This window comes from Xiphophorus couchianus, chromosome 6 (assembly GCF_001444195.1).
Source record: "Xiphophorus couchianus chromosome 6, X_couchianus-1.0, whole genome shotgun sequence".
Lineage (NCBI taxonomy): Eukaryota > Metazoa > Chordata > Actinopteri > Cyprinodontiformes > Poeciliidae > Xiphophorus > Xiphophorus couchianus.
Window position 1 is genome coordinate 1,740,930 of NC_040233.1, and position 27,625 is coordinate 1,768,554.

At 40.1% G+C, this 27,625-nt stretch overlaps 1 protein-coding gene and 2 long non-coding RNA genes across 7 annotated transcripts in view; 1 reads left to right on the forward strand and 2 right to left on the reverse strand.

Moving 5' to 3' along the window:
- Positions 1-1,915: 1,915 nt before the first annotated feature.
- Positions 1,916-3,213, reverse strand: LOC114145999 (uncharacterized). The gene is made up of 3 exons (XR_003595814.1): positions 2,999-3,213; positions 2,779-2,840; positions 1,916-2,698 (listed from the first exon to the last, which is right to left on the reverse strand). It is a non-coding gene; the product is annotated as an uncharacterized LOC114145999 (long non-coding RNA).
- A 6,410-nt stretch (positions 3,214-9,623) lies between these two features.
- LOC114146960 (homer protein homolog 3-like) overlaps positions 9,624-27,625 on the reverse strand; it is a 33,003-nt gene continuing 15,001 nt past the window's right edge. Inside the window, exons 6-12 of one of the 5 annotated variants that reach the window (XM_028021426.1) lie at positions 26,726-26,734; positions 26,288-26,400; positions 22,379-22,535; positions 16,211-16,318; positions 16,047-16,127; positions 10,267-11,292; positions 9,624-10,106 (exon numbers count right to left, since the gene is read on the reverse strand). In XM_028021426.1, the coding sequence (XP_027877227.1) occupies positions 11,107-11,292; positions 16,047-16,127; positions 16,211-16,318; positions 22,379-22,535; positions 26,288-26,400; positions 26,726-26,734 (654 nt within the window). In that variant the 3' untranslated portion in view covers positions 9,624-10,106; positions 10,267-11,106. Of the gene's footprint in view, positions 10,107-10,266; positions 11,293-16,046; positions 16,128-16,210; positions 16,319-22,378; positions 22,536-26,287; positions 26,422-26,725; positions 26,735-27,625 lie in introns of all 5 variants that reach the window. The other 4 variants (XM_028021424.1, XM_028021427.1, XM_028021428.1 and 1 more) reach the window with 4 other exon arrangements.
- LOC114146961 (uncharacterized) lies at positions 22,561-24,142 on the forward strand. The gene is made up of 2 exons (XR_003595995.1): positions 22,561-22,879; positions 23,385-24,142. It is a non-coding gene; the product is annotated as an uncharacterized LOC114146961 (long non-coding RNA).

Consider the following 27,625-nt stretch of genomic DNA (forward strand, 5'->3'; position numbering starts at 1 on the left):
AAAGGTCAGTTGTAAATAAATCACTCATTGTAAGGCAGACTAATCATGCCTACGTACACTACACATATGTTTGGACAATGGACCGGGGTTTGATTCCCTGATGGGAAGACATCTTTTTATTGCTGTTTATTTTCTTTATAGAAGATCAATGTAGAACTTGGGATATTTGTTTCCAGTATGTAACATGAATCCAATCAGCTGAATCTTCCTTTTAAATTGCTGATTCATTTGTAAGCTAAAACAAGCTTACTGAAATGTTATAAGTAGAAGCAGAAGAAAAAAGTGAAAATGCAAATACCATCTCATCCCTTTCAGCATACCAGGAGTTTTTTCCATCATTCGGTGCGGTACTAGGACATTTATGGGAGGACTCACAAAGGAGTGAGAGCAGGATGTTTGAATACACCATGTTCCAAATTATTATGTAAACTGGATTTAAGTGTCATAAAGATAAAAAATTTTGTGGTGCTATTAAATTTATAGATGGCATTGTGTGTCAGGGCTCTTTGAATCACTATAATTATTTTCAAAGAGCTGGTTGATTAGTTTGTCTGATCAATCAATCAATCAAATTTTATTTATATAGCACATTTCAGCAGCAAGGCATTTCAAAGTGCTTTACATCATTACAATCACAGAAACACAATGCAACATAGAATCAATAATCAAAACACAGCATTAAGTAAAGTTCCATCAATAAATTTGTAATTGATTACATTTCAAATCCAATTCTAAACAGGTGGGTTTTTAGTCGAGATTTAAAAGAAGTCAGTGTTTCAGCTGTTTTACAGTTTTCTGGAAGTTTGTTCCAAATTTGTGGTGCATAGATGCTGAAAGCTGCTTCTTCTCGTTCTGGTTCTGGGGATGCAGAGCAGACCAGAACCAGAACCTGAGAGGTCTGGAAGGTTGATACAACAACAGCAGATCTTTAATGTATTGTGGTGCTAAGCCGTTCAGTGATTTATAAACTAACAACAGTATTTTAAAGTCTGTTCTTTGAGCTACAGGGAGCCAGTGGAGGGACTTTAAAACTGGTGTTATGTGCTCTATCTTCCTGGTTTTAGTGAGAACACCAGCAGCAGCATTCTGGATCAGCTGCAGCTGTTTAATTGATTTGTTGGACAGACCTGTGAAGACGCTGTTGCAATAATCAATACGACTGAAGATAAACGCATGGATGAGTTTCTCTAGATCTGGCTGAGACATTAGTCCTTTAATCCTGGAGATGTTCTTCAGGCGATAGATGGTCGACTTTGTTCTTGTGAACAAAGAACATTAAAAATGATAAATTAAGGTTTAGTGCTCTTTGGTGCACATTTTAGATGTGTCCTTGCTCCACAAAGCCTGATTCAATTGACTGAATTACCTAGTCGCCAACATCAAAAAGGTACCAAGGCCTGCTGACCCTTTCATTTAAATGAGCTGTGTGTAATAGGGAAATGTTTAACCAGAGGTGGACCTAGCAACACAGCAGTGTAAGAGTCAATGATTGAAAACGAGTTTCTCTAGATCTGGCTGAGACATTAGTCCTTTAATCCTGGAAATGTTCTTCAGGTGATAGATGGTTGACTTTGTAACTGTCTTTATGTGGCTCTGGAGGTTCAGGACAGAGTCCATCACTATTCCCAGGTTTTGGGCCTGATCGCTGGTTTTTAGTTGTAATAACTGAAGCTGTGCATTAACTCTAGATCTATAACTCTAGATCTATAACTCTAGATCTATAACTCTAGATCGTTCCTCTTTAGGTCCAAAAATAATAACTTCAGTTTTGTTTCTGTTCAGCTGGAGAAAGTTTTGGCACATCCACATGTAACACAGTAGAGAAGGGTATTACATATATTTTGGATAAATGGGCCAATAGGTTCGGCTATCGGAGCACAGTGGAGTGTTTAAATGACACACAAGGGCAGTTGGGTGTATTTAAAGAACTGGTTTTAGTGACAGAAAACACACAATTAACAGTTGCACAAAACACACAATTATGAAAATAAAATTACACACAATAAAATAAAAAAAAAGAAATAACAATAATACTTGGCCAAGTGCTAATTCTTAATTTCAAATAATTCGGGTGCACCCTGGTAATCTGCACTCCAAATTGTATTAGTCAGCAGATTAATCAAATTAATCCCAATTTGGTTTGATTCAACTTCATTCACAGGAGAATTTCCACCACAGCTGTGCGTCACAATGTCCGAAATAAAACAATCCAAAAAGTATTGTCCAAAGATCAATAAATAAAAAAAAACAATAATAATGGAGAATGTCAGTTGTAGGTCTCACACACAACCGTGTGTGAAGATGTATGTTGCTCTCCTACCACACCGCAGGGTGCAGCATGACTCCAAATGGGATAGACGAAATCTGGTTCTCTCTTTAGGTCCAGGTGGGAAGGCTCGCCATCAATATCAAAGGAGGGATCCACTTCAGGAATGATCCAGTATAAAAAAAAAAACCTGACCTGTCAACAGACAGGACCAGCAGAAATACAGGACTTTACCAAGCCGTTCTAGCTTTAATCCTTCTTTCCAACACAGTAACAAAACATTACCTAGTTACTAAAACAACGGATATTTTTTTAACAACAATGTAACAAACGACAAAAACACAAATAAAAGGCTCCGAATATGCTCACCGATCTCAGTGCGACACACTTCAGACAACCGTATAGTGGGTCTCAATCCGGATGCGTGGGGCACTAAACGATGTAACAAGGCATATTTGATCTAAATAATATAAACTTAATAAAATAAAATTATGTTAAAGCCTAAATTTTACCTTTTATCTACGAAGAACAAGCTGAAATAACTGCCAGAAAGAGCCAACGATTCCTAACGGCTCTAACGGTAAAAAACTGAAGTTCAGTTTGTATTCATTTAATAAATAATTTCCAGCACAAAAGCTGGACAATCAACATAAAATCTATTTACAAAAGAGTTTATCCACAATACAGTTAATACAGCACGTAAAAAATACTTTTAACTGTTGGGATACATACTCTGGCGCTGCCCCGCTCAGCAGTCTCACCGCGTCGGATCTCTAGAGCAAAACCAACGGTACTGCAGACCCGGGGGAGAAGGGCGGGATCCACAACGGCAGCCTGCACCCTGATTGGTCCAGACGCTCTGGAAACCAAACTTCTCATTGGCCAGGCAGACCACCCAGCTTCCTTAACTTCTTCTCTTAAAGTGGCATACCCACTTTATGTGGGTTACACACACATTTATCTGTTCTAAGCATCTGTTCAGTGATTGGATGGGGTCAAAGGTCACCTGGTGACATCGTAATGTAGAGCTGTGTGTCATCTGCATAGTTATGGTAGCTAATATTATTTTCTGTTATAACCTGAGCTAGTGGGAGCATATAAATATTGAATAAAAGGGGCCCTAGGATTGAACCTTGGGGTACCCCACATGTGACCTTTGACCTCTTTGATGAGAAGTTTCCAGTTGAAACAAAGAAATCCCTGTTCTTTATGTAGGATTCAAACCAGTTAAGCACTGGACCGGAGAGTCCGGCCCAACTCTCCAGTCGATTCAGTAATATGTCATGGTCAACAGTGTCAAAAGCTGCACTGAGGTCCAACAGAACCAGCACTGTGGTTCTCCCACAGTCTGTATTTATATGGATGTCATTGAACACTTTTACGAGGGCGGTCTCTGTGCTGAGGTGAGACTGGAAACCAGACTGGAAGGAGTCAAAGAGGTTGGTTATTGTTAGGAAGTTATTTAACTGTTTAAACAGCTTTTTCAATAACTTTGCTGATGAATGGGAGGTCAGAGGTCAGAGGTCAGCCTGTAATTCTGCATTATTGATTTGTCCAGATTGTTCTTTTTTATCAGTGTTTTGATTACTGCTGTTTTCAGAGCCTGGGGGAAAACGCCTGATGAGAGCCATGAGTTACTATTTGGATCAGATCAGCAGCAATAACAGGCAGGACTTTCTTAAAGAAATGTGTTGGTAAAACATCCAGACAACTGGAGCTTAGTTGACTTATAATTTCCTGTAGGGTTTCATAATTAAGTAGTTGAAATTGGGTCATTTTTCCTGTATTTGTTTTGTTTGGGCACAACATTGGTACTGACTTTATAGTGGATGTGCAGATTAATGCTCTGATTTTTTTTATTTTCTCTGAAAAGAAGCTGGAAAACTGGTTGCAGGCGGCAATACATTGGAATTCAGGCGGTAACGTCACAGGAGGGTTTGTGATTCTGTCAACTGTTGCAAATAAAGCTCGAGCATTGCTAATGTTTTTGTTTATGACATCTGCAAAGAAAGCCTCTCTTGCATGTTTTAGTGTTAAATGATAGTTACGTAGTCTTTCTTTATAGATGTCACAATGAACGTGAAGGTGAGTTTTACGCCATTTTCGTTTGGCCCTACAGCAGAGTTGTCTTGCAGATCTACTGTAACTGTTTGTGTATTTCTCCATGGAGATTTCTTTTTGCCAGACACAACCTTCATTTTAATTGGGGCAATGGAATCAATAATATCTGAACCTTTAGACTGAAAATCATTTACCAACTTATCTACGTCATTACAGCTTAAGGGTGAGGAAGAGGAGTAGATTTGATTAAAAGTTTCTGCTGTGTTTTCAGTGAGAGAACGTTTTGTGATGGTTGCTGTTTGTCCAAGTGGGTTAAAAGATAAAGAATTTTCAAAGATAACAGCGAAGTGATCCGACAGGCGACATCAGTTACAGAGACATTGGAAATATTCACACCCTTACTGATAACCAGGTCCAGTGTGTGTCCTTTAGTGTGTGTTGCTTGTTTGACATGTTGTGTTAGACCAAAATTCTCTAAAATATTAGCGAGCTTTTTTGCCCCTCTGTCTTGGGGTTTGTCAACATGAATGTTGAAATCACCAACAATTATTAAACAATCATAATCAATACATATAAGAGATAGAAATTCATTCAAGTCAGTAAAGAAATTTTTCACAAAAGTTGGAGTTTTGTATAGAGTTACTGTCAAAGTTCGTTTACGGCCTTTAACCTCAATTCCAAGATACTCAAAAGAGGTGAAGTGACCCAAATAGATTTTACTACAATTTATGGTATTCTTAAATATTGAAGCCACGCCTCCTCCTTTTTTGTGTTTTCTATTCTCACTGAAGAAATTGTAGTTAGGAGGCGCTGCTTCAATTAGTACGATTGATTCATTATTATCATTCAACCATGTTTCTGTCAGAAACATAACATCAATATTATGCTCAGTGATTAAATCATTAATTAATAGAGTTTTAATGAGCTCAATGAGCTCAATTAAAGGAAATCTACTTAAGAAGGATGTTCCACATTATTAAGCAGGCCACAGGTTTCAAGGAATATGGGAAAGAGAAAGGATCTCTATGCTGATGAAAATCATCAGATAGTGTAGTGCTGTATGACAAGGTATGAAAACATTAGATATTTAATGAAAACTGAAGCGTTATCGTACTGTGAAGAGATTTATGGCTGATTCAGAACAAAGATGAGTTTGTACAGACAAAGGCATAATGAGGAAGGTTTCTGTTAGACAAATTCATCGGATTAAGAGAGCAGCTGTTAAAATGCCCTTACAAAGCAGCAAACAGTTATTTGAAGCTGCTGGTGCCTCTGGAACCTCAAGGTGGAGGATCCTCCAGAGGCTTGCAGTGCATGAACCTACTATTGGGCCCCTAACCAGAGCTCACAATCAGAAATGGTCACAGTGGCTCCAGCCGTACATGAAGATTAATTTTCAAACAGACTTGTTCACTGATGATTGCTGTGCAACCTTGGATGGTCCAGATGGACGCAGTAGTGGATTGGTGGTGGATGGCCACCACATCCCAACAAGGCTGTGACGTCAGCAAGGAGGTGATGGAATCAAGCTTTGGGCCAAAATCATGGGGAGAGAGAGAGAGAGAGAGAGAGAGAGAGAGCTGGTCAGCCCCTTCAGAGTCCTTGAAGGTGTGAAAATGACCTCAGCAAAGTATATGGAGTTTCTGACTGATCACTTCCTGTCATGGTTCAAAAAGAAGAGCCAGACCTTCAGTAGCAAAATCATCTTCATCATAACAATCCACCATCTCATGCTGCAAGAAATACCACTGTGTCATTGGCTGCTATGGGCATAAAAGGGGAGAAACTCATGGTGTGGTCACCATCCTCCTCTGACTTCAACTCTATTGAGAACCTTTGGAGTTTCCTCAAGCAGAAGATCTGAGGGTGGAACGCAGTTCATATCAAACCAGCAGCTCTGGGAAGGTTTTCTGACATCCTGCAAAGAAATTCAAGCAGAAACTTTCCACAAACTCACAAGTTCAATGGATCAAGAATTGTGCTGTGATATCAAAGAAGGTCCAATGTTAACATGGAACTCGGTCTGTTAGGATGTTTTTGATTGAAATAGCTTTTGATTTTAGTACATGTGATCACTTAATGCTGCACATTCAAAGAATGACCGTTTGCAGTTTTTTGTAAACCATAAAATGTTTAGAAAATCTGCTGTGCATAATAATATGGAACAGTTTGAGTTTTTTATTTTTGAAAAATAATACTGTTCTCATGGGGAGCTTTGTTCAGTAAAATTTGATTTATACTTTAGTAGTTCATGACTTGAAAATTATAGTGACCATCATTTGCATCGACCATTTAAGAAAATCTGAGAAAATATCACTTGCATAATAATTTGGAACACAGTGTACTGTGAGGGTGAATGCACATAAATAGCCAGGGGCTGATTAGCCAATGGGTTGCAGTTTTCATGGGAGAGAGCATAAGGCAGACTAAGCAGAGAAAGTGGCAGGAAGGGGTGAGGGAGAGCTAAGAAAGTGAATCTAAGATTCTGGTGGCAGGTGACAAAGGAACCGAGGGTCTAGTGACCAGCAATGCAGTAGTAGGAACCTTGGATGGTGAAGGTGCGACGAAGGAGCAGGAAGCTTGAAAGATGATGGACAATCAGGAAACTTGGAATGCAATGAAGAAGCAGGAACCTTGGAAGGTGGCAGCAACAGAGGACCCTGAAGTCTGGAGATTTCCGGCAGTGATGGAGAACCCTTAAGTCTGCAGGCCTCAGAATGACAGCTGGAGTCTGATGGGTGACAGAGGACCCTCAAATCTGGTGGACCCTGGTGGTGACAGAGCAACCCACAAAGAGGATCTGGAGGGCGGCCTTTCAGCCCATGAAACCAATGAGGAAGATCTGGAGGTTGACTGAGTTCTTGGTGGGACCTAGAAGTTTGATGATTTTGAAACTCAGGAGGTTCCACAGGACAGCAATGCCAGAGGAATTTGGGGACCACAGGACCTCAGCAGCAGAGGTGCTTGAGCCCCCCAAGACTGCGGCCCGACTGAGTCTCTGGAGGCCGCCATCGGAGCAGCTTGCAGCTTGAAGGCCAGCCTCGCCTGAAAGGCCTTAAAGTCTTCCTGCTGAGTCCTTGGGGAGATTTTGACCCACGTAGATTCTCGAGAGCTGGGGAAGACAACTCATGTAGAGGTGCTAGGGAACTTGGGTTTTCTTAAGATGAGGAAGCTCCATAGTGACCACTAGTCTCCTGAGCTTCACAATGATGTCCAGTCTCCTAAGCTAGTCAGATTAGGTGCTCGGGAACAACGGAGAGCCTCTGGAGACGAGGAGAGCCCATTTAGGGGTTATGACAGGAGATCACAGGGGAGCTCAGGAGACTGGAAATCACAGGGAGACTGCAACCAGGAACTCATGAGGAAGCTGTGCAGCTTGCAGATGAGCTGGTGCTGGTTGTGCGTCTGCATGAGACTGAGAGGCTGATGTGGCTTCTGCTTCACTGCTTCATAGGACTGATTTATTTAGAATAATTATGAAATGTGCAATGACAATGAATGGCAAGATATCGGGTCTGGGATCAGGGGAGGACACAAGAGGATGTGCTGGTAAGGACTGGTTTTACCTGGGAGACATGGAATGTAGGATGGACACGGAAACTGGAAGGAAGACGGAGACAGACAACTGTGAAACTGATGACAGATTTAATAACATAGGGTTCAATAAAGCATGGAGCGAGAGACATTTTCCTAGAAACAGATTTAAGAAGAATATCAAGGGGAGGGAATATCAAGAAGAGGAGAGACAAGCCTTCTGTCCAGGTGAGTACTGGGATGTATTTACAGCCGCGTGAATCTGCGGTTTTGCTCAACAGTTTGTTGGAGAGTGGAAATTGTATTGGACAAGATGTATTTGCAGTGGCATATGTGATGATGTATTGTAGGGAGGCTGGAGGGACACCTTGGGTGGCTGATGATGTGGTTGCCTCTATTCTAAAAGAGTGACTTGAGAAGTGGCTATGGGGAGACTGCATAATTCTAGGGTCTGTCTAGACCTAGAGTCTGCCAAACCAGGCAGCGGTCATGGGAGAGCCTTCAGGAGTGAGAGACAGAGGTTTGGATTTAGGGCTGAACTTATGACATCTGCAGATGAATTTAAATATGGAGGAAAAGGCAGAATGCATGATTGAGATGGTGCATGGGCCTTTTCCCTAAGACTGTTTGAGAAGGAGGTCATAGCAGTTCAGATAGAATTTAAGATCAGAAAGAGGTAGGTCTCTGGATGGGTTAAATGTATCGGGGTGGGAAGAGCATCGGCAGCAGAACATAGGTGGCGGAAGGCTTGAAATTTAGATCAGGACCTAGCATCAGCAATGGCATTAGAATAGCTGGAAACATGACGGGCGGTAACGCCTGCCAGGTGATGTGATTGACAAAAGACATGACCAATTTTGAGGAAGAGCTGCCTTTGTCAATTGCTATGACTATAGCATTATTATCACATAATGCAGGGATGCACTTTGTTTTCCAGTGGCACCCCCAGAGGCAGCAAGCCACAACAATGGGGCTGATTTTGAAAAAGGGGGCAGAGTCAGACTGCGTGAAAGTTGTGAGCCACCTGCCACAACTTTCTTGCCTCAAACAACCTTCCAAAACCTAAGGATAGGGCTGCATCTGTAAAAAGAATTGTAAGATAAAAGGATGATGTCATTGTAAAAGGAACTTCCATTCCAGTCAGAGAGCAACTTTGGCCAGAACGCAAGGTCAGAGCGTCAGACATCATCCAGAGAGACCTGATCCAGCAAAGAGGGAACCGAATTGGCCAGGTCAAGCAAGCATGAGATGAGGGAGCAGCCCTGGGGCATAATCCGCTTGGAAACTAACCAGTTAGAGTGAGACTTGAGAATGGAAAAGCAGGTTTAGTTCACACCTTTAATATATAGCTGATACCATGGACAGCTGAACCATAAACATTTTTGTTTATGGGAAAAACACACATTCAGACACACATAACGGCTTATTCTTTTACTTAAAGCTCATGTAACGTAGAGTGAGAAATTTATTTTTTGAATCTTAATTAGTAATATGCAATGCATCAATAGTATGTCTAAAACTCAATATGTCATCTTGTGGATGTTGAAGTCTTATTGACACGTCACTGTATTGTATAAAACTAAGTCTAAGTTTGAATTCATGACATTTTCTCTCAGGCACTGTGACCTTGTCTGAACATGTTTGACCTGTCCACATTTGTTTAAATAAATTTCCTGTTTTTCTTACTTAAAATGCATATGCAAAGTTGATATAACTCGACAATAGGATATCCCTCACAAAATAACAGCACAACACAATAAACTACAAAAAACATAGCTTTTATTTCCTCCCTGACAACTCAGAGTCTAAGACAAAGCTGTCAAGTCTCTTCACTGCCATTGGAAGAAGTGATCAATAAGGCCTGAAAAGAGAAAAATCATGCAAGCAATCAAGACCATTTCAAATTATATTCTGCAAATTACACAGAAATATAAATGAGTTATCTATCGAGTACAACCAAACTCATTATTGTTCATAAGTCAGTGAAACAAATGATAGAAATCAAGAACATTAAATGAAATATTAAAGGTAAAAAAAAAAAAGTTCTTAAATGCGATATGGTCATTAAAATGTACATTCTTCATCTAAAGGTTAGTATAGTTTAAGATAACGCACAGAAGGTAATCTTCAAAGTAAAATTAATATGGCAAATATTTGTGTGCTTAAATATATTCTGTAGGAAAGCCTTATTTATCCTAATTCTGTTTCCCTAAATTCTCTATGCCAGGGGTGTCCAAAGTGGGTCCTGGAGGGCCGGCATCCTGCACGTTTTAGTTCTCTCCCTGGTACCAACAACCTTTTCAGCAGGTCAATGTTCTTCTTAGGCCTCTAACGAGCCATCATTTGATCCAGGTGCGTTAAACCAGGGAGAGACTAAAACATGCAGGATGCCGGCCCTCCAGGACCCACTTTGGACACCCCTGATCTATACTAACACATTCTTTAGAGTTACTCTGACATAATAATTTAAAGTTTATTTTTTTAAAAAGATGCAATTATTAACAGAGGTATTACGTACTCTGCACTTAACATTTGATCTTTGGTGTCAAAATTCAGATCTGGTATTTCCATCAATCTAATAATACAGTCCTGTTGATATTTGATCATTTACATAAAAAAAAAAAACTTAAGTTCAATGTCTTCCCAGTATTACCGAACATATCTTGGACATGTTAAGCTAACTATAAGATTATCTATTTAACTAGAGTTGTTTATGTTTCTTATATAGGCAAGTCTAAGTATTTTTTCTTGCTCTGTCTTCGCCTTCATTAAAAAATTGTCACCAAACGTTTTGTTCCTTTTTATATTCTTACAGTCTCAAATTGCAACCATGCTCTTTGTTCATTATAGCACTGTGCTGCTATCTTTTACAAGTTTAATGAAAATATAAGTACCTGTTGGAAAATCTATGTTGGTAAAGCACTTATTTAAAATTTGCTTACTGCATTTAGTTAATTTTTGAATGCAACTTGAAGTAATAGATTAGGTCTGAGAAGCATTACCACATATGATGTTGCTTAGGCCTCTACCTACTGTAAATTATCTTGATGAATACACAGCAGCCAGTGGTTGAACACAGATATGGAGTGACTCTCCCTTCCAATAGTGATTCATGTGCTCTGTAGCACAGGGATCAGCTCAAACCTTTTTAGTTTGCTTGTCACTATAACAATGGGAAATGTAACCACATTAGGTGCTCCTTTTCTGTCAGTTGATTCCATGTTGACATCTTTCCTCAGCTCTTCTTATTTGTCAAGAAGTTTAACAAGGCTTTGCCGAAGATCGTTCAGGTCAAAGATCTTAATGTCCAGAATTTCTATGGCCCTCTGGATCTCAGTATCCATGCGATCTCGTTCCTCCAGAGAATTACTTAGTGTCTGCTCTGTGTTCTGGATGCGACGCTCCAACTCTGAGCTTCGCATCTCCATTTCCTACAGTGAGCATAAGACATTGTTACAATAAGAACCACAAACAGAGACTTAGACAATATAATAATTTGCTCATCCCTCATATCATCATGAAGTTACTGGGAGTGTGTAGAAAATTACATTAAAAAATGTAAGAATGAACCTAGTCTTGGAAAATAATTGATTTGGTCAGGATTCCATTTTTTTCATTACCTTACTATAGCTTAATTTTCAGAAAGATAAGGAAATTAAATGAAATATTAGACTTATATAGTGCTTTATTAAGACACTATATAAGTGTCTTAATGAACAGAAATTACTCATTTCCATTCATGCACACCCCTACAAGCCAACTGTGGCAAGTCCTGGATCATAGCCACAGCTGCCCTGCTGTATTGTGCCATTGGGCCTTCCGACCATCACCAGCAGGCAAGGTGGGTGAAGTGTCTTGACCAAGGACACGACAGAGGCATTCATCACATAAAAACGTAGTCTAGAAATGCTCTAATATAGAGTAAATGCTAAAATTTTCTTTTTTAAAAAGACTGTTTTGTCACTTGAGGCTCTCTGTTTCTTGTTTGAAATAGAGTTTTTGGGAAGGAAAAAGAAAGAATGTGAAGAGGAGAAATGGAACTTCTGCCTAAGCTGTGTACATTAGACGCTTTAAAATAAGCATCTAATCCCTAGTTTCTTCCAATAATCTTAAGGATCCCCCAATTATCAGGATGGCTCTTAAGATAAGCTTGAGAGAAATTCCTGTCTGTGGTCAGAGTGCTCTGGTCCTCTCTGAAGGGCTTTGGGACTGCTCTGATCTAAATCATGGATATTCAACATGTCCAATATTGCATCGTGTATAGTGTTCCCTGATGACTAGTGGTGTGCCAATCGATCATCCACCAATAATCAGACGATTTCCATGAAAAAGTGTATGATCACTGATTGTCGATCACCAGTATCTCATACTTTGCAGCCTGCAGAAGCCAGTGAGCAGCACATCTCCCCCTTTTCTGAGCGCACTGCAGCAAATCATAAGCAAAGTTGGGTGGAACTTTGACGCTCTGAGAGTGGTGGAAATTTTGCGTCTTGCAATGAAAAAATACCTCAGGGTGAAGCACGTCAAATAGCATCAACATAGTGATTTAATATGACATTTAGAAAACAAGCACTTGACGGAGTATGACTATTTTGAGGCTCACTGCAGAAAAAAAAGACATCCGGAGCTGCCAGATAGCAGGTACAGCAGCTCACAATTCCCAACACTCACTTGGATGAGCATAAGAAACCCCCATCAGAAAGCTAAGCAAATAACCTGAAAAATAATTTAAGTTTTCGAGCTAGCAGTGAAAGATGCTGGGCTCTGCTCTTGCTGTTGGATCATTGCTATGCGCTTCTGAGATGCAATATTTCACAGAACTAGAGGCATTGTTTTTATCTTGTAACCAGGTTGCTATTTATTGCAAATTTTTTGCTCAGGTCCCTCTTGAAAATGAGATCTAGATCTCAACAGGGTTTACCTGATTAAATAAAGGAATATATATATATATATATATATATATATATATATATATATAGGTAAAAGCCAGTAAATTAGAATATTTTGAAAAACTTGATTTATTTCAGTAATTGCATTCAAAAGGTGTAACTTGTACATCATATTTATTCATTGCACACAGACTGATGCATTCAAATGTTTATTTCATTTAATTTTGATGATTTGAAGTGGCAACAAATGAAAATCCAAAATTCCGTGTGTCACAAAATTAGAATATTACTTAAGGCTAATACAAAAAAGGGATTATTTAGAAATGTTGGCCAACTGAAAAGTATGAAAATGAAAAATATGAGCATGTACAATACTCAATACTTGGTTGGAGCTCCTTTTGCCTCAATTACTGCATTAATGCGGCGTGGCATGGAGTCGATGAGTTTCTGGCACTGCTCAGGTGTTATGAGAGCCCAGGTTGCTCTGATAGTGGCCTTCAACTCTTCTGCGTTTTTGGGTCTGGCATTCTGCATCTTCCTTTTCACAATACCCCACAGATTTTCTATGGGGCTAAGGTCAGGGGAGTTGGCTGGCCAATTTAGAACAGAAATACCATGGTCCGTAAACCAGGCACGGGTAGATTTTGCGCTGTGTGCAGGCGCCAAGTCCTGTTGGAACCTGAAATCTCCATCTCCATAGAGCAGGTCAGCAGCAGGAAGCATGAAGTGCTCTAAAATTTGCTGGTAGACGGCTGCGTTGACCCTGGATCTCAGGAAACAGAGTGGACCGACACCAGCAGATGACATGGCACCCCAAACCATCACTGATGGTGGAAACTTTACACTAGACTTCAGGCAACGTGGATCCTGTGCCTCTCCTGTCTTCCTCCAGACTCTGGGACCTCGATTTCCAAAGGAAATGCAAAATTTGCTTTCGTCAGAAAACATGACCCAGGTGAGACCCTTTTCGCGCTGTTTCTTGGTCAACAGTGGCTTGACACGAGGTATGCGGCAGTTGAAACCCATGTCTTTCAAGCGTCTCTTGGTGGTGGATCTTGAAGCACTGACTCCAGCAGCTGTCCACTCCTTGTGAATCTCCCCCACATTTTTGAATGGGTTTTTTTTCACAATCTTGACTAGGGCGCAGTGATCCCTATCGCTTGTACACTTTTTCTGACCACAGTTTTTCCTTCCCTTTGCCTCTCTATTAATGTGTTTGGACACAGAGCTCTGAGAACAGCCAGCCTCTTCAGCAATAACCTTTTGTGTCTTTCCCTCCTTGTGCAATGTGTCGATGGTCGCCTTTTGGACAGCTGTCAAATCTGAAGTCTTCCCCATGTTTGTGTAGGCCTCAGAACTGGACTGAGAGACCATTTAAAGCCCTTTGCAGGTGTTTTGAGTTAATCAGCTGATTAGTTTGTGGCACCAGGTGTCTTCAAAATGTAACCCTTACACAATATTCTAATTTTGTGACACACGGAATTTTGGATTTTCATTTGTTGCCACTTCAAATCATCAAAATTAAATGAAATAAACATTTGAATGCATCAGTCTGTGTGCAATGAATAAATATGATGTACAAGTTACACCTTTTGAATGCAATTACTGAAATAAATCAAGTTTTTCAAAATATTCTAATTTACTGGCTTTTACCTGTATATATATATATATATATATATATATATATATATATATATATATATATATATGTATATATATATATATTGGAGCTCTACCAGACAGTATTCTCTCACATTAAACTTCTCCTTAACTTAAAAAAAAGTTTTAAAACATTTGCTCTCCTAACAGGAGATCAATAATCTGTGGAAAAAGGAAAAAAAAAATACAGCTCCTCTGCCTCCTCTGTGTATTCTGCAGAATTACACGCTTGGTCAAAAACAATCAATCAGAACCAGAACAAAACAATTAGCCATGCTCAGAGGCAGTTTTGATTTAGTGACACAGGGTTATTTATTTTAATGCAACTTGCATTTGACTTTGAATGAATGTTTCCTTTTTTACTTAAGAATATTTGATATAGGCAGTATTCTGAGATTTATTTGACTTTATGTATAATCTTAGACTGTTGATAGCCTTATGCTCAGTTCACACCACACAATTTTAGAATTGTCAGTGGACCGTCAGCCAATTTTCAAAACCCAGGAGACCACACACTAGCCGACAAACCGTAGGTATAACGGGTTTGATCGAACCGTGTGTGGTGTCCAGCCACACGGTAAGAGCACATCACACACAAATCCATTTCTCTCACTGACATTCAGATTAAAGACAGAAAATACCGTAAAAACCCACTATATCATACGTGAATTTAGAGTGAACAAACACACTAAATTTTATGGTTCCATTTTGCCAGATCAAATAGTAGCATTTATACCTAAAGAGAGAAACGAACAGCCAATCCATGTGATCAGTATCAGAATCGGCAGGACAAAACTTGATTGGACCATCCCACAGACAACAAATATAAATGCAGTTTGTTGAATGTGACGGGTAGCCAATCAGAAAGCAAGGTAAGGGAAACATACACAGAAGATAGACAGAAAACAAACCAACTTGCCATGGAGCACCAAATAGTCCTGTAGATGTTGGAGACATTCTTGTATTGTTTTTTTCTCTGTTAAATATATTTCAAAATCTATCGTCGTCGCTTCGGCCATATTTGTTTCCTCTGAACTCAAATTTGGTCTTGAGAGGTTTTGTGAGTTTTCCCATTTGACATCTGAATGTTGGTGAGTGAAATGAGTTTGTGTGTGGTTTGTTGCTCCTGCCATGTGGCTGGACATCACAAACTGTAAGATCAAATGCTACATTTTCTTTGGTCTCCTAGGTGTTGAAAACAATATTAAAATCTTGCTGTGTGAACCACTTGAAGAATTCTTACTAAGAATTGATAAGCTGATAATTGCCAGTAATTATAAACTGGTAATTATCAATTACCAGTTAATTTTAATTAACTGGTAATTAAAATTACCAGTTTTAATTATCAACTGGTAAATTATCAATTACCAGTTGATAATTATCAACTGGTAATTATCAATTACCAGTTGATAATTAAAACTTCAACAGTTTACAAAATAGAAAAGTAAATTAGCGTTGTAGAATTTTAAAAATTAATTTAGGAGAAGCTAAATATTTAACACATTTGCAAAAGTGCTAAACAAATAATTAGTTCTGCTATTAGCACATTAGAGGAAGTGTGCCCACTACTGTTAAGAATCATCGAACGCCTGGCTATCTAGGACTTATGCATTTAGCTCATCGTCTGTCACGCCTACCCTTAATCTGAGAATGGCTTCATCCCGCTCATGTTCCATCTCATGGTACTCTGCCTTCTTACTTTGTAAAATGTGAATTTCCTGAAAATCAAATGAAAGGAACACATTGCATCACTTATTGTGATGTGCACATAAATTAGAGGAAATATGAGGCATTTTCCAACCTCATCTTTGGCCTTCAGCAAGGCCTCCAGCTCCTCCAGGGACTGGGTTAGCTCGTCCTTCAGCAGCTCGCTGGGTCCCTGGCCTCCATGGGCTTCTAGTTCAGAAACCTAAAATAACAGTTCGTAAGTGAGAAGGCTTTACAAATTTATGTTGTCAAATGCAAATAGGAGACAGTAAGTTGTGGTTAAAATGTCAAATTAGTAAAAAAAAAAAAATCCTTAAAATGTTGAACAACTCTCCACTTGGCCGGTCCTTTTTATTATCAAGAGACATACCGATGGAACATATATAAAGAAAACAAGCCATCTTGCGTGCTTGTGTAATACGTATGTGTGTGGGGGTTTTTATGTCTCAGTGGTCAGAACTTTAGTATGTCCAATCCACTATTTTTAAATCACATTTAAGAAAATGCAAGGCTGTACATAATCTACTCAGAAACATTTGCAAAGCAGCTCTATCATATTCAGAAGTATCATTCTTGAGTAATTAAAGGAAAAAACAATCAATATAAAACCATGCTTCGTCCTTAAATAATTGTTCCCTTTGTGAGAGGTGACCCTTATAATTGTACAACAGTGATAATAGAATTTCAGACAGATCACCTTTAACAATGTGCTAAAATGGAGTAGTCTTCATAAGTAGAATTAAAGAGCAAGAAAAAAATACCAACTGTAATTGTCCAGACATCAGGAACAAAACTATTCAAGTAGTTCCAGGGAGGTTTCTCTGCTACTGATGTCAGTCGACAAAACTTTCTGCTGACTTTGAAAGTGAAAAAAATAAAAATAAAAATAAAACATCTTTGCATCTGAACTAGATAAAATATGGCCTTTTAGGGCTGTCTTTGGCTTAGTGGGAGGAGTCTTGAAATCTTCAAGTTGCAGGTTCAATTCCAGCTTCTTCCTGCTGGTGTGATCCTGGGCAAAGTGTATGAATGTTTGTAAGTGGGTGAATGTTACTCTAATGAGTAGAAAATTGCTGCATAAATTTAGAACATTTTCTTTCATTATAGACTAGTACCTGTAAGACCGCTTTGAGTTAAACAAGGATGAATGGACAAGGATAATTCAAGGTCTGTTGAAAGTTTTCGCTATTAGTTGTCGACAAAGTTTCACTTGAGCACATTTAAAAAGAACAAAAAGAAAGGCAGAAACCCCAGAAAAAATTCTCAGAAACACAGTGGACTGTTTTAAAAGTATATTGTACACATTAGCAAGAGCAGCAGGAGCAAAGAAAAAAAGTGACATGAATGTATAACCACTCCCACTGGTGATTTTTCATTTTCTCCTAACTGGGCCATTGAAAGTAGGATATTGCTGTCCTACAAACCCCTCTCTCTCTTACATTATCCACCCTAGAGACTTGAGCCATTTTCAACCACCTGGCCCCCTTGCTCAAAAAGTGAAGAACTAGCTCAATCTAACAGATGTAGGCCCCTCAATCGTATGACTGTATTTGTCGAGATGGAACTATTTCTCTCTCTCTCTCACTCCCCCTCTCTTTAAAAGCACCTTTTGAAAATACCTTTTAAGCACTTAATAAATGTACTTTTCTCTAGGCCCATATCTCTTTATTAAAAATGTTGTTTTGTAGGTATGATGTAATATTCTAATCATAAACGTCATATTTGTATTAGCTTTGCACAGAAAATCATCATAGATAACAGAAATAAATGCTTCATAGCATCAATCTGTGTCTAATTTATATAATGTGTTTCACCTGAATAGTTGGGCTACTGAAATAAATTAACCTTTCAATAATTTAATGTATTGAATGGAGCTATATAGAGATACATCAACTAAAATTTTAATCTTGTGAAAAGGTTAATTGGTTTTTGTCACTCATTTCCAAAACTGGGATTCAAAGATTTATTGCACATAGTTAAATATTAAGTCTTTATTTTTTGTAATTGTGATGATTATTGCTTACAGATAATAAAGGCCAAAATACAAATTCTCAGAAAATTGTCCAAAACTGAAAACTGAAAAATCTGCAATGGTTTTGTGGTCTCTCAGTCTCGTTCAGTAGGATACAGAATCATGGGGAAGACCACTGACTGGGCAGATCTGAAGAAAACAGTCCCAGACTCCTTCCACAAAGACAGGAAGACACAAGAGATCATAGCTAAAGAAAGTGGTCGTTCTCAGAGTTCTGTATCCAAGCATATAAAGTTGAGCAGATTAAGAAAGTTTTATAGGAAAAGGTGCACCAGCATCAGGGATGACGAAAGTTACTACGGATCTATGAATTCCGGATGACTGGCAGAGGTGGTGCTTCAAGCACTGATCCTGTAAAGCAGTGGTCCCCAACCTTTTTATCACCGCGGACCGGTCAAGGCTTGACAATTTTACTGCGGCCCAGTAGGAGGGGAGGGGGAACGGAGGGGTGAACCCTCAGATAGGCTTCTGCATGTGCCCGCTAAAGCCTAGTTCACATGGCACAATTTAAAAGTTTTTGCACCGATTTTCGACAATCTTAGAACGTTCCGAGTATGGCTGGAGATAATCAGAACCGATCATCCTGCAGTGTGGTGTATTACATAGAACGTTGGGACCGCTCCGATTTAAAATCGGGCATTTTCAACATGTTGATTGTCTTGGCCCGACTATCGCAGCTTGTGGGGTTTTCCCTGACTGGGAGCGAGCCTGTAGAATGTGACAGGTAGCCAATCAGAAAGTGCGGTGATGCAAGCATGGAGGAGAATCCCAAACAGCTGACATGGCACACCCGAGAGTCCGGTGGACATCAGAGATGATATGTGGAAACAGCATGAATGTTTATTCAGCATTTTGCACAAGGAAAATCAACAGAAATGATAATGAGAGGAACTGGAGCGAAACTGGTACCGCAGTTAATAAACCTGGTAACTTTTCAGCCATCGTTAATCTGACAAAAATGGGTTATAACGATAAGGCTTCATTCAGTCAGGACTTGATGCAGACACCAGCTCGCTTAAAATGAATCCACAAACTATCACTATTGCTTCTACATCGTCATCCATTTTTGTTTATTCTAAATTCACGTATGTTGGTGGTTTTACCGGATTTTCTTATAGAATCTGGATGTTCGTGAGTGGAATCCATGTGACTGGGCACACAAACCAATTGAACCTGTTGTACTTTTATCGGCTCGTGCCTGGTCACAGAGGTTTGGAAAATGGCCGACAATTCTTAAATCGTGCTGTGTAAACCAGACTTAAGACTCACAGGCTCTATTCCTTTCCTCTGGACCACTGTCCTAACACTCTCTGACTCTGGTCACTATGGTAACATGTACACATCCCTTCAAAATAAGATACAGATGCGCTACAAAAACAAACATTTTACTTTCATGAAAATTTTAACAAACAATAATGACAAGTCAATGGAAGCCCTGAGCTTGTTTCTCTGCAACGAGACGGTCCCATCTGGGAGACAATGACACCTGAAGTGTGTTGCTTATGCACAGGGTGCTTGGTCTCTACGTGGCAAAGCAGTTTGAAGGCTTCATTCCCTCATTAGTGAACTGGACCCTGCATATCATGCAGAGCAGGCTTGGAATTTGGGAATCACCTCCAGGTCCAGGATAAATCCATCCTCCTGTCTCTTCTCTGGGCCTTTTTCCCTTCGCAAAGAAACTTTCCCAAGACATCTGAACTGTTTCTTACTCATTTTGCTGCTTGTGGGCTCAATGTTGGCATGCAAGACGTAACCAAGAGAATCCATTTAAAGGATTTTCAAAAATAAAAAATCCTCCAGACACAGATAATGCATAAAACTGAAATATTTAATTATTTCTTATGTGGCCCAGTACCAATTGGTCCACAGAACGTTTCCGGTCCGCTGCCCAAGGGTTGGAGACGACTGCTGTAAAGGATCATTCTTTTGCATGCCCAGGTTGAGAACTAATGACAACAAAGTCACCTGTAACCTGCCGTGGACCCACGTGACTCTGTATAATTACACGACACCCGGCATGCAATCCCTCAAACTTCTCTCGAGAAGCAAGGCTCAGAGGGACCAAGCACTCTGGCGGTATCATCTCTGATGAACTGTAACTACAGTTACAGTGCTTCAAGCGCTGAATGACTTATGTCAACAAGGTCACGAGGAATCTGCAACATCTAAGAGACAACCACTACACCACTCACCCTAATGTGATGTAGAAGTATGCTGCTCCAGAATTCCTTTAAGGGGATGGGGTGCAGCCACATTCACCCTGTAAAAACCGAGCAAAGGTACTAGGTGATTTCCAGGAGGCCGCACAGCATATAACGTCCAATGGCACCCCAGTAATGGCAGCACACGAGGTCGACATACCCCTTGCAGAGTGGCACTACAGCCAGCAGTGGCCGGCCCTGCAAGGCATTGGCCTTGGCGATCAAATCCACAACCCAGTGTGCAAGTCGCTGCTTAGAAAGTGCCTGGCCTTTCCGTGAGCCCACGAAGCAAACAAAAAGGCTATTCATCTTTTGGAAAGATGCCGTGGCATTGATATATGCCTCAAGCGCACGTATAGGGGACAGTGGTTCAGAGGAGCATTAGGTGTCAAATTGGGCAAGATGGAGCGGCTGGGTACTGCCTGCTGCCAGTGACACCTTAGGAATAATTGCCACATCAGGCCACAGTGTAACACCTGAGCCATTAGGATTCCATGGGCAGCAGGTCTCAGCTATCGAGAGAGCCTGCAATTCCCCCACGTTTGCAGAAACCATCGCCAAAACGAATGCCGTCTTCAATGAGAGCCATTTGAGGTCCGCAGGCGGCAAGGGCTCAAATGGGAGGGACAGAAAAGCCTGAAACACCAGAAAAAGGTCCCACAGTGGTGCCACAGGGCGGGTGCCAAATGCCGAACACTGAAAAACCATTCAACGCAACATGCCAACAGGAAATAGCAGCTACATACACTTTCAAGGTAGATGGAGACTGTCCCCAATCCAGTAATGCCTGCAGGAAGGTCAGTATGTCAGAGACTGAACACTCCACCAAGTCCTGCCCTTTATCCCAGCATGGGTCACAAAGACCATCCACTTTTTAGCATAGATAGCTTGCATGGATGGTGCCCATGCATTACCCATTGTACGCCCTACTGACCCAGCATATCTTGAAAAAGTGGACCCCAGCCTTGCAGAGGCTAAATCCAGAGCTGAAGCCGGTCCAGGTTGGGGTGCAAAATCTGTCCCCCCATATGGGAAAGAAGATCCCTCCTGGAGGGGAAACGCATCGGCAAGCTGGAGCTCAGCTCGTGCAGTAGAGGAAACAAAGTCCTCGCTGGCCAGAAGGGGGCCACCAACAGAACCCTGTGCCCCTCCTGATGAATCCTCAGGAAAGTCTGAAAAGTTAACTAAATGATGGAAAGGCATAAAGGAGGGTCCGAGGCCAGTCGTGTGCCTGCACAGAGAGCTGGTGTTGTCCAAGGAGAACCAAAGGGGACAGTGAACTGCATCCCTTGAGGCAAAGAGGTCCACATCCGCCCTGCCAAAGACCTTCCAGATTCACTCCACCACCTCTTGGTGAAGCTTCCACTCTCCTGGAAGCGGCTTCTGACAGGACAGAAAATCTGCTGGCATGTTCTGTGGCCCCAGGATGTAGGCTGACCTGAGGCTGGCCAAGTATGGAGCTGCCCAGGTCAGAAGACGTTGAGTAAAGCACAACAGTTTCCTTGACTTGGTTCCCCCCGGGTGGGTTAGGGTTAACCCACCCGGGGGAGAACAAGAAGAACAAAAGGGATTGAACGCCAGGTGTCATGTGACAGGCAGGTGTCCCCGGCCACCTGCCTGTCCAGGTCTCCTGCCTGTGACATGTCCCTGGCAGGTCACAGGAGACTTTGTTGTCATTAGTACTCAACCTGCGCATGCGCAAGAATGATCATTCAATGCTTGAAGCACCGCCTCTGGCGGTCAGTAGGGATGAAATAGAAACACTGTTTTCAATATCTGTAAGATTTGAAATATTTCACTCTTTTTTAATGAATTCATATAATATATGGGTCTGAAATAATAAAAAAATAAGTGAGAAATAATATTGAACTTTTCATAGTAGTGACTTTTTTTTTAGATGTAGTGTCACGATTTCTGAGGAAGGTTGAAGCAATAGCAAATAGCATGTTGTTGTCCCAAGTGTTACATAATTTAAAAAAAGATGATGATGTGATGGTTTTTGCTGCCCTTGTACAATTGTTTTGTTTACCTGTTCTCTGAGTCTTTCAGTCTCCCCCTGATAAGCTGCTAATTGTCTCTTCCATTGTTCCACATTAGCGTTGGCCTCATGCAAAGCCGCCACCAACTTAGAGTTACTGTCCTGTAGAGTGAAAAGCTCAGCTTCCAGGTTAATCTCACAAATAGATCTGCAAAACACAAAAGCAGTTTTGATATATATATATATATATATGTAATCTAATACTTTGGTTAAAATGACTATATTTCAACATTCATAAAACTATTAAAGCTTGGTAAATAACATTGCTGGATTAATTTTAGATCATTTACATTTGTAACCTTTTTGTTGCGTTACAGATTTATACTTCCAATTCTCTGGTACAGTACTTGAGTAACACAAAGTAATCAAAGACTAAGAATTTCAAGGAGTAGATGGATCTGTCTGGAGCTGGGACAGAGGAAACAAACTCTAGGTCCTGTGGATTGGGAAATGTTCTCCTAACTGCATACTTTATGTTGGCTATACAAGCCTGTAAGTATTGTTTTCTTCAAAATCTACCGTTTCTTCAAAATTAATTGTACTGTCTTTAGATACAGTTAAAAAACATTCTGTGAACATATCAAACATTAATTATATGCACACAAAGGTCTTTCTAACTTTGATTTGTAGGTGAAAGTAAATTGTACAGACAAAAATGATTTAATTTATTTTGATTCTATGTTTGCACTCTGATCTCTAATACTTTGTCCGAGCATTGCCCCTTCACATCTTCAAAGCTTGAAGTTGTTTCCATGGCAACTATTTACCATGGAAACCATTCATGATGCTTTTGCTGTCTTGGTAATTCAATGGTGGGATTTAAAAGTGTGTGGGTGTCTGAAAATGTTGAATGAAAAGATATTTTTCACTGTTGTTGGATGTATGATGCACTACCTTATTGTTCTTCCCTCCCCATCTTAAAAGTAATTACTAGAAACATAAATTATTTCAATATTTGTCTTCATGCCACCTCCTCCCTCCCGCAATCCTCCTCCAGCCCTCCTATCCATCATCCTTCCACCTCTCTCTGTCCTCTTTCTGCCTCTATTTCCTTCTCACCTTCTCTATTCGCTCCTACCACTCATCCTCCTTCCATCACTGCTGACCAAGTGTGGACTGAGCTGAGACGACTTCATCCTAGAAAGGCTGCAGGACCAGACCGGGTGTGTCTGAGGGTTCTAAAGGTCTGTGCTACTGAATTGGGGGAAGCTCTACAGCAGGTCTTTAACCTGAGTCTGCGACTGGGTGTGGTTCCCACACTATGGAAAACATCCTGCATAGTCCCTGTTCCAAAAAAGGGTCGCCCAAGTGAGCCAAATGATTACAGGCCAGTTGCTCTGACGTCCCACGTCATGAAAACATTAGAGCGACTGGTCTTGAACATGATGCAACCCCATCCTCTGTACACTGTTTTCTCCAACCAGAGGAGCTCCTTCAGTGACAGGTTCCTCTCACTGGGTTGTTCAACTGAGAGGATTAAAAACTCATTTGTTCCACGGGCCATTAGGCTTTATAATGCTGCTATCTGTGGGAGGGGAAAGGGAGGGAGACGGGGTAACTAGTATTTTAACATATTTAAGCACTTTTACTAGACCTCTTTTTAGTGGTAATGTATTTATTTATTTATTATATTCTTGTACCTTTTATGGATGTCTCCAGCTGTACGATTTTAATGTTGTGTGGATGTGAATTAATGTGTGAGCAACAGATGACCTGAATTTCCCTATGGGATTAATAAAGTTCAACCTAACCTAACAATATTATTTACCTGTTATGTTTGTCACAGAGGAGCAATAAAATTATTTCTTTAATTTTATAGTTCAACAATGAAACTTAAATGTCTTTAATAAGTTATAGACACTTATAATGGTATTATCTTGTTGTTTGCATTTCTAACATAAATACCAGCAGTTCAATTCAGTTTACTTATATAGCACAGATTCACATGAAATGTCATCTCAAGGCACTTCACAAGACAAATGGATGTACAAAATGTGTAGTAAATTCAATCATATAGACAGATTCAAGTTTGTTACATGCATTCCAGTTAGTTCTGTATAGACATTTTTTAATAAGCATATTTGTGAGCCTACTGCATTATTATTAAATTTAATATAATTTCATACTTTTGTTTTCTTTGTCCAGGTTAACTTAAAAATTTAGCTATTATTTTTACACGTTAAATATCTAAACTACATCAAAGTAATTGCTAGGGATGCATAAATATAAAAAATTGGGCCGATGTTGATATCAGATATTAATACTGCTGTGAAGCCAGTACAATATTTTATTTAATAAATGTTTTATTTGATTACTCGATTAATCGTCACAATAATCAATAGACTACTCAATAACTAAAATAATAAGTTATCAATAAATAAAATAATTGTTTACAACAGCTATAGCTTCTGCACTCCTCTATTTAAATTATAATAAGTAGAGTAATACATTACATCACTCTTTTTTTCTATTTGGCTTTCTCTGTCTCCATGTATGCATTGTAGGATTATTAAATGGACCACAGAAGCCCGACCCACCACCCCATCATAAAGAAATAATTTTGACCCAACCCAAATTTCAGTTCAGACTCAAGCCATCGATCTAAACTCTATCAAAAAATGCCTTTTAAAGCATTTGAAGACTAAATATATGTAATGCTCAGTGACGTGCAGTCAGGGGAGAGCCTCACCTGATATCATGAAAGAATAATATAATGATAAGATAAATTTTATTGCTATTTTCACCCTGTGGTTTGTATTATAAAGTACCTATTTTTCATTTAGCTTAACCAATTCTGATTATTTTTTTCTTCAAAATTGCTGAATTTTCCCATTCAAATGCCCAGAAGTGAAGCCTGTGAGGCAGCAGTAAGCTGAGCCTCACCTGGGATTGATCAACCTCTGGCTAACTTCTCTGGCTGCCACTCTATGGGAACATGTTCCTCCTGTCTGTACGTCGCCAATTAAATGGTTAAAAAACATTTAATGTATGAACTGATTTTCCATAATTTAGCTTATATAATATAATGTACAGTGTTTTTTGTCACCAACTGTGTGTGTAACGTGATTCATGTGCTGAGGAGCGATCAGAAACGGCCGAGAACAGATTAGAGGTGAGGCAGGCAGTTCTCTTGCTTCATGGCAGGGGGCGCTCATGATCCCAGACATTGTGGCTCCACAACTGCAGAGTAAGAGACAGTAACAGCTGTCTACACGCAACTACACGTAGACTACACGCAACTAGTCTACGTGTAGCTTGGCTGATACAGAGCGAGAAAAGGTGGTTTGAGTTGTACTTCAATGGGTTTCCCCTTAGCTGTGCAGCATAGCACTAAATTAATAATATCTATATTTCCAAGTTTCATGGAGTTAACGGAATTATTCTACCTTGGCAGCATGGCTATGGATGGCATGTAAAAGTATAGTCTTTTTGCCCTTCAATGTTGTCCGCATGTGCAAAATTTCTGCATGTAAACAATAACATGCAGGGAGTCTTATGATTTTGATTAATAATAATAATAATTAATAATTTTTACTTTATTCATCCCAGCAGGGAAATTATTTCGCAGTTACAGCACACGACAGGAGCTGCATCTGCAGGCAGCCAGATGAGCCGGGACCGGGAGTCGAACCAGTGACGTCCGCGGGTCTAAGGCCTCCAAATGTGGGGCGTGCTAACCCCCTGCGCCACCACAGCACTAAGTCAGTGCCTCACCAGCCATGAACCTCACCGCACGTCACTGGTCATGCTGTATTTATGATTTGTTAAAACAGTCAAACCCTAAACCCAAAAACAGACCATAGGCTTAAAAAGAAGAAGAAGAGTCAATAACTACAGTAGATTGAAATGTTTAAAGAAAGTGTGGATGGGCTCTTTTGTTTGAATGCTCCATTTTATTACCCTTCCGACAGCATCTTCTTAATTCTCTCCTTCTCAGAGGCCAGGGTGATATCTGCACTCTGGCTGCGAAACAGCTTATCCTCTGGTCCATTCACACACATCACTGGGGGAGACTGGAGTTCATCCGAGAGGTCCTGAGAAACACGTCAGTAAATGGACTCTCTTGGTGGAACGTACATTATAATCGACAACAAAGTGACTGCCTATAAAGGTGGAAATCTTTTCAAAGTTTTAATAAACTGCTTTTAAAGTTCAATTTAAAAATATAGACAAGCAACCATTTAGGAGTCAAGATTGATGTCCTCAATGAGCTCAGCATCTTAGGAATTTGCCGAAACGATACTTGCTAAATTAAATCAAGTTTCAGAACTTGACTAACATAAATGTCAGTTTTTAGATTTTTAACTCAGTTTCTTCATAAAGACAAACAAGACTCACCTGTGAGAACTGGATGAAGTCCAGGAAGTGGAAAAACAAAGAAATTTGTCATTAATAATCACACCATGCTCACTGCCCTTTCAAAATACACTGCTGACAAAAACAGCACCTTCGCAGTAAAAGGAGATTTTCAGACATAACTGATGCCGGTTAGAACAGATACTAGAGGAACTTCCTCAGCTCTATCACATGTTGAGGGATAGTATAGCAGGGAGCTGGCAATGGCAGTGAAGACCCTTCGACAACACTAACACTGGTTGATGGTAGTATTGTTTGGTAGGGGTCGAATTTTGGATGTGTGTTCCACTAGCTGTTATTGTGCACTTGTTCTGCATCTGGGGCACTTTGACAACATTACAAAACATACAATGTTGTAAACAGTATGAGGACATCCATGCCCGTAACTTTGATCAGGTGGTCAGGTGCAAGTGTCATGGTGTTCGTTGATCTTGGAACAAAATAAATGATCTGTTTTGGATGGCTGAAACGTTGAGAATATGTGTAGGTTGCCTGGTAAACCTATTTCAAACAGCTCCGGAGTACTTCTGGGGACTAGGGACTACAACCACCTGTGAGTAGCTGCAACACCAAATATATCTTAACACTTAAGACTCCCTCTGAAATGGTTAGTACTGCCTATTTTAATAGTTCTGACAGCAAATATACCTTGATATGCATTAATATGCACAGTGGAAACCACCATAGCATAGCAGGAATTAATGTTCATGATCTCCCTTCTCTATGTTTTTGGGGGTACAGCTAATCAGTGTCAAGGAACAGGACTGGTGCTCCTGGACTGGCTTTGCAAATGCCAGGAAATAGTGTGTCAAGTGGGCTGCAAAGTGGCGCAGTTGGTAGCACTGTTGCCTTGTAGCAAGAAGGTCCTGGGTTCGATGCTTT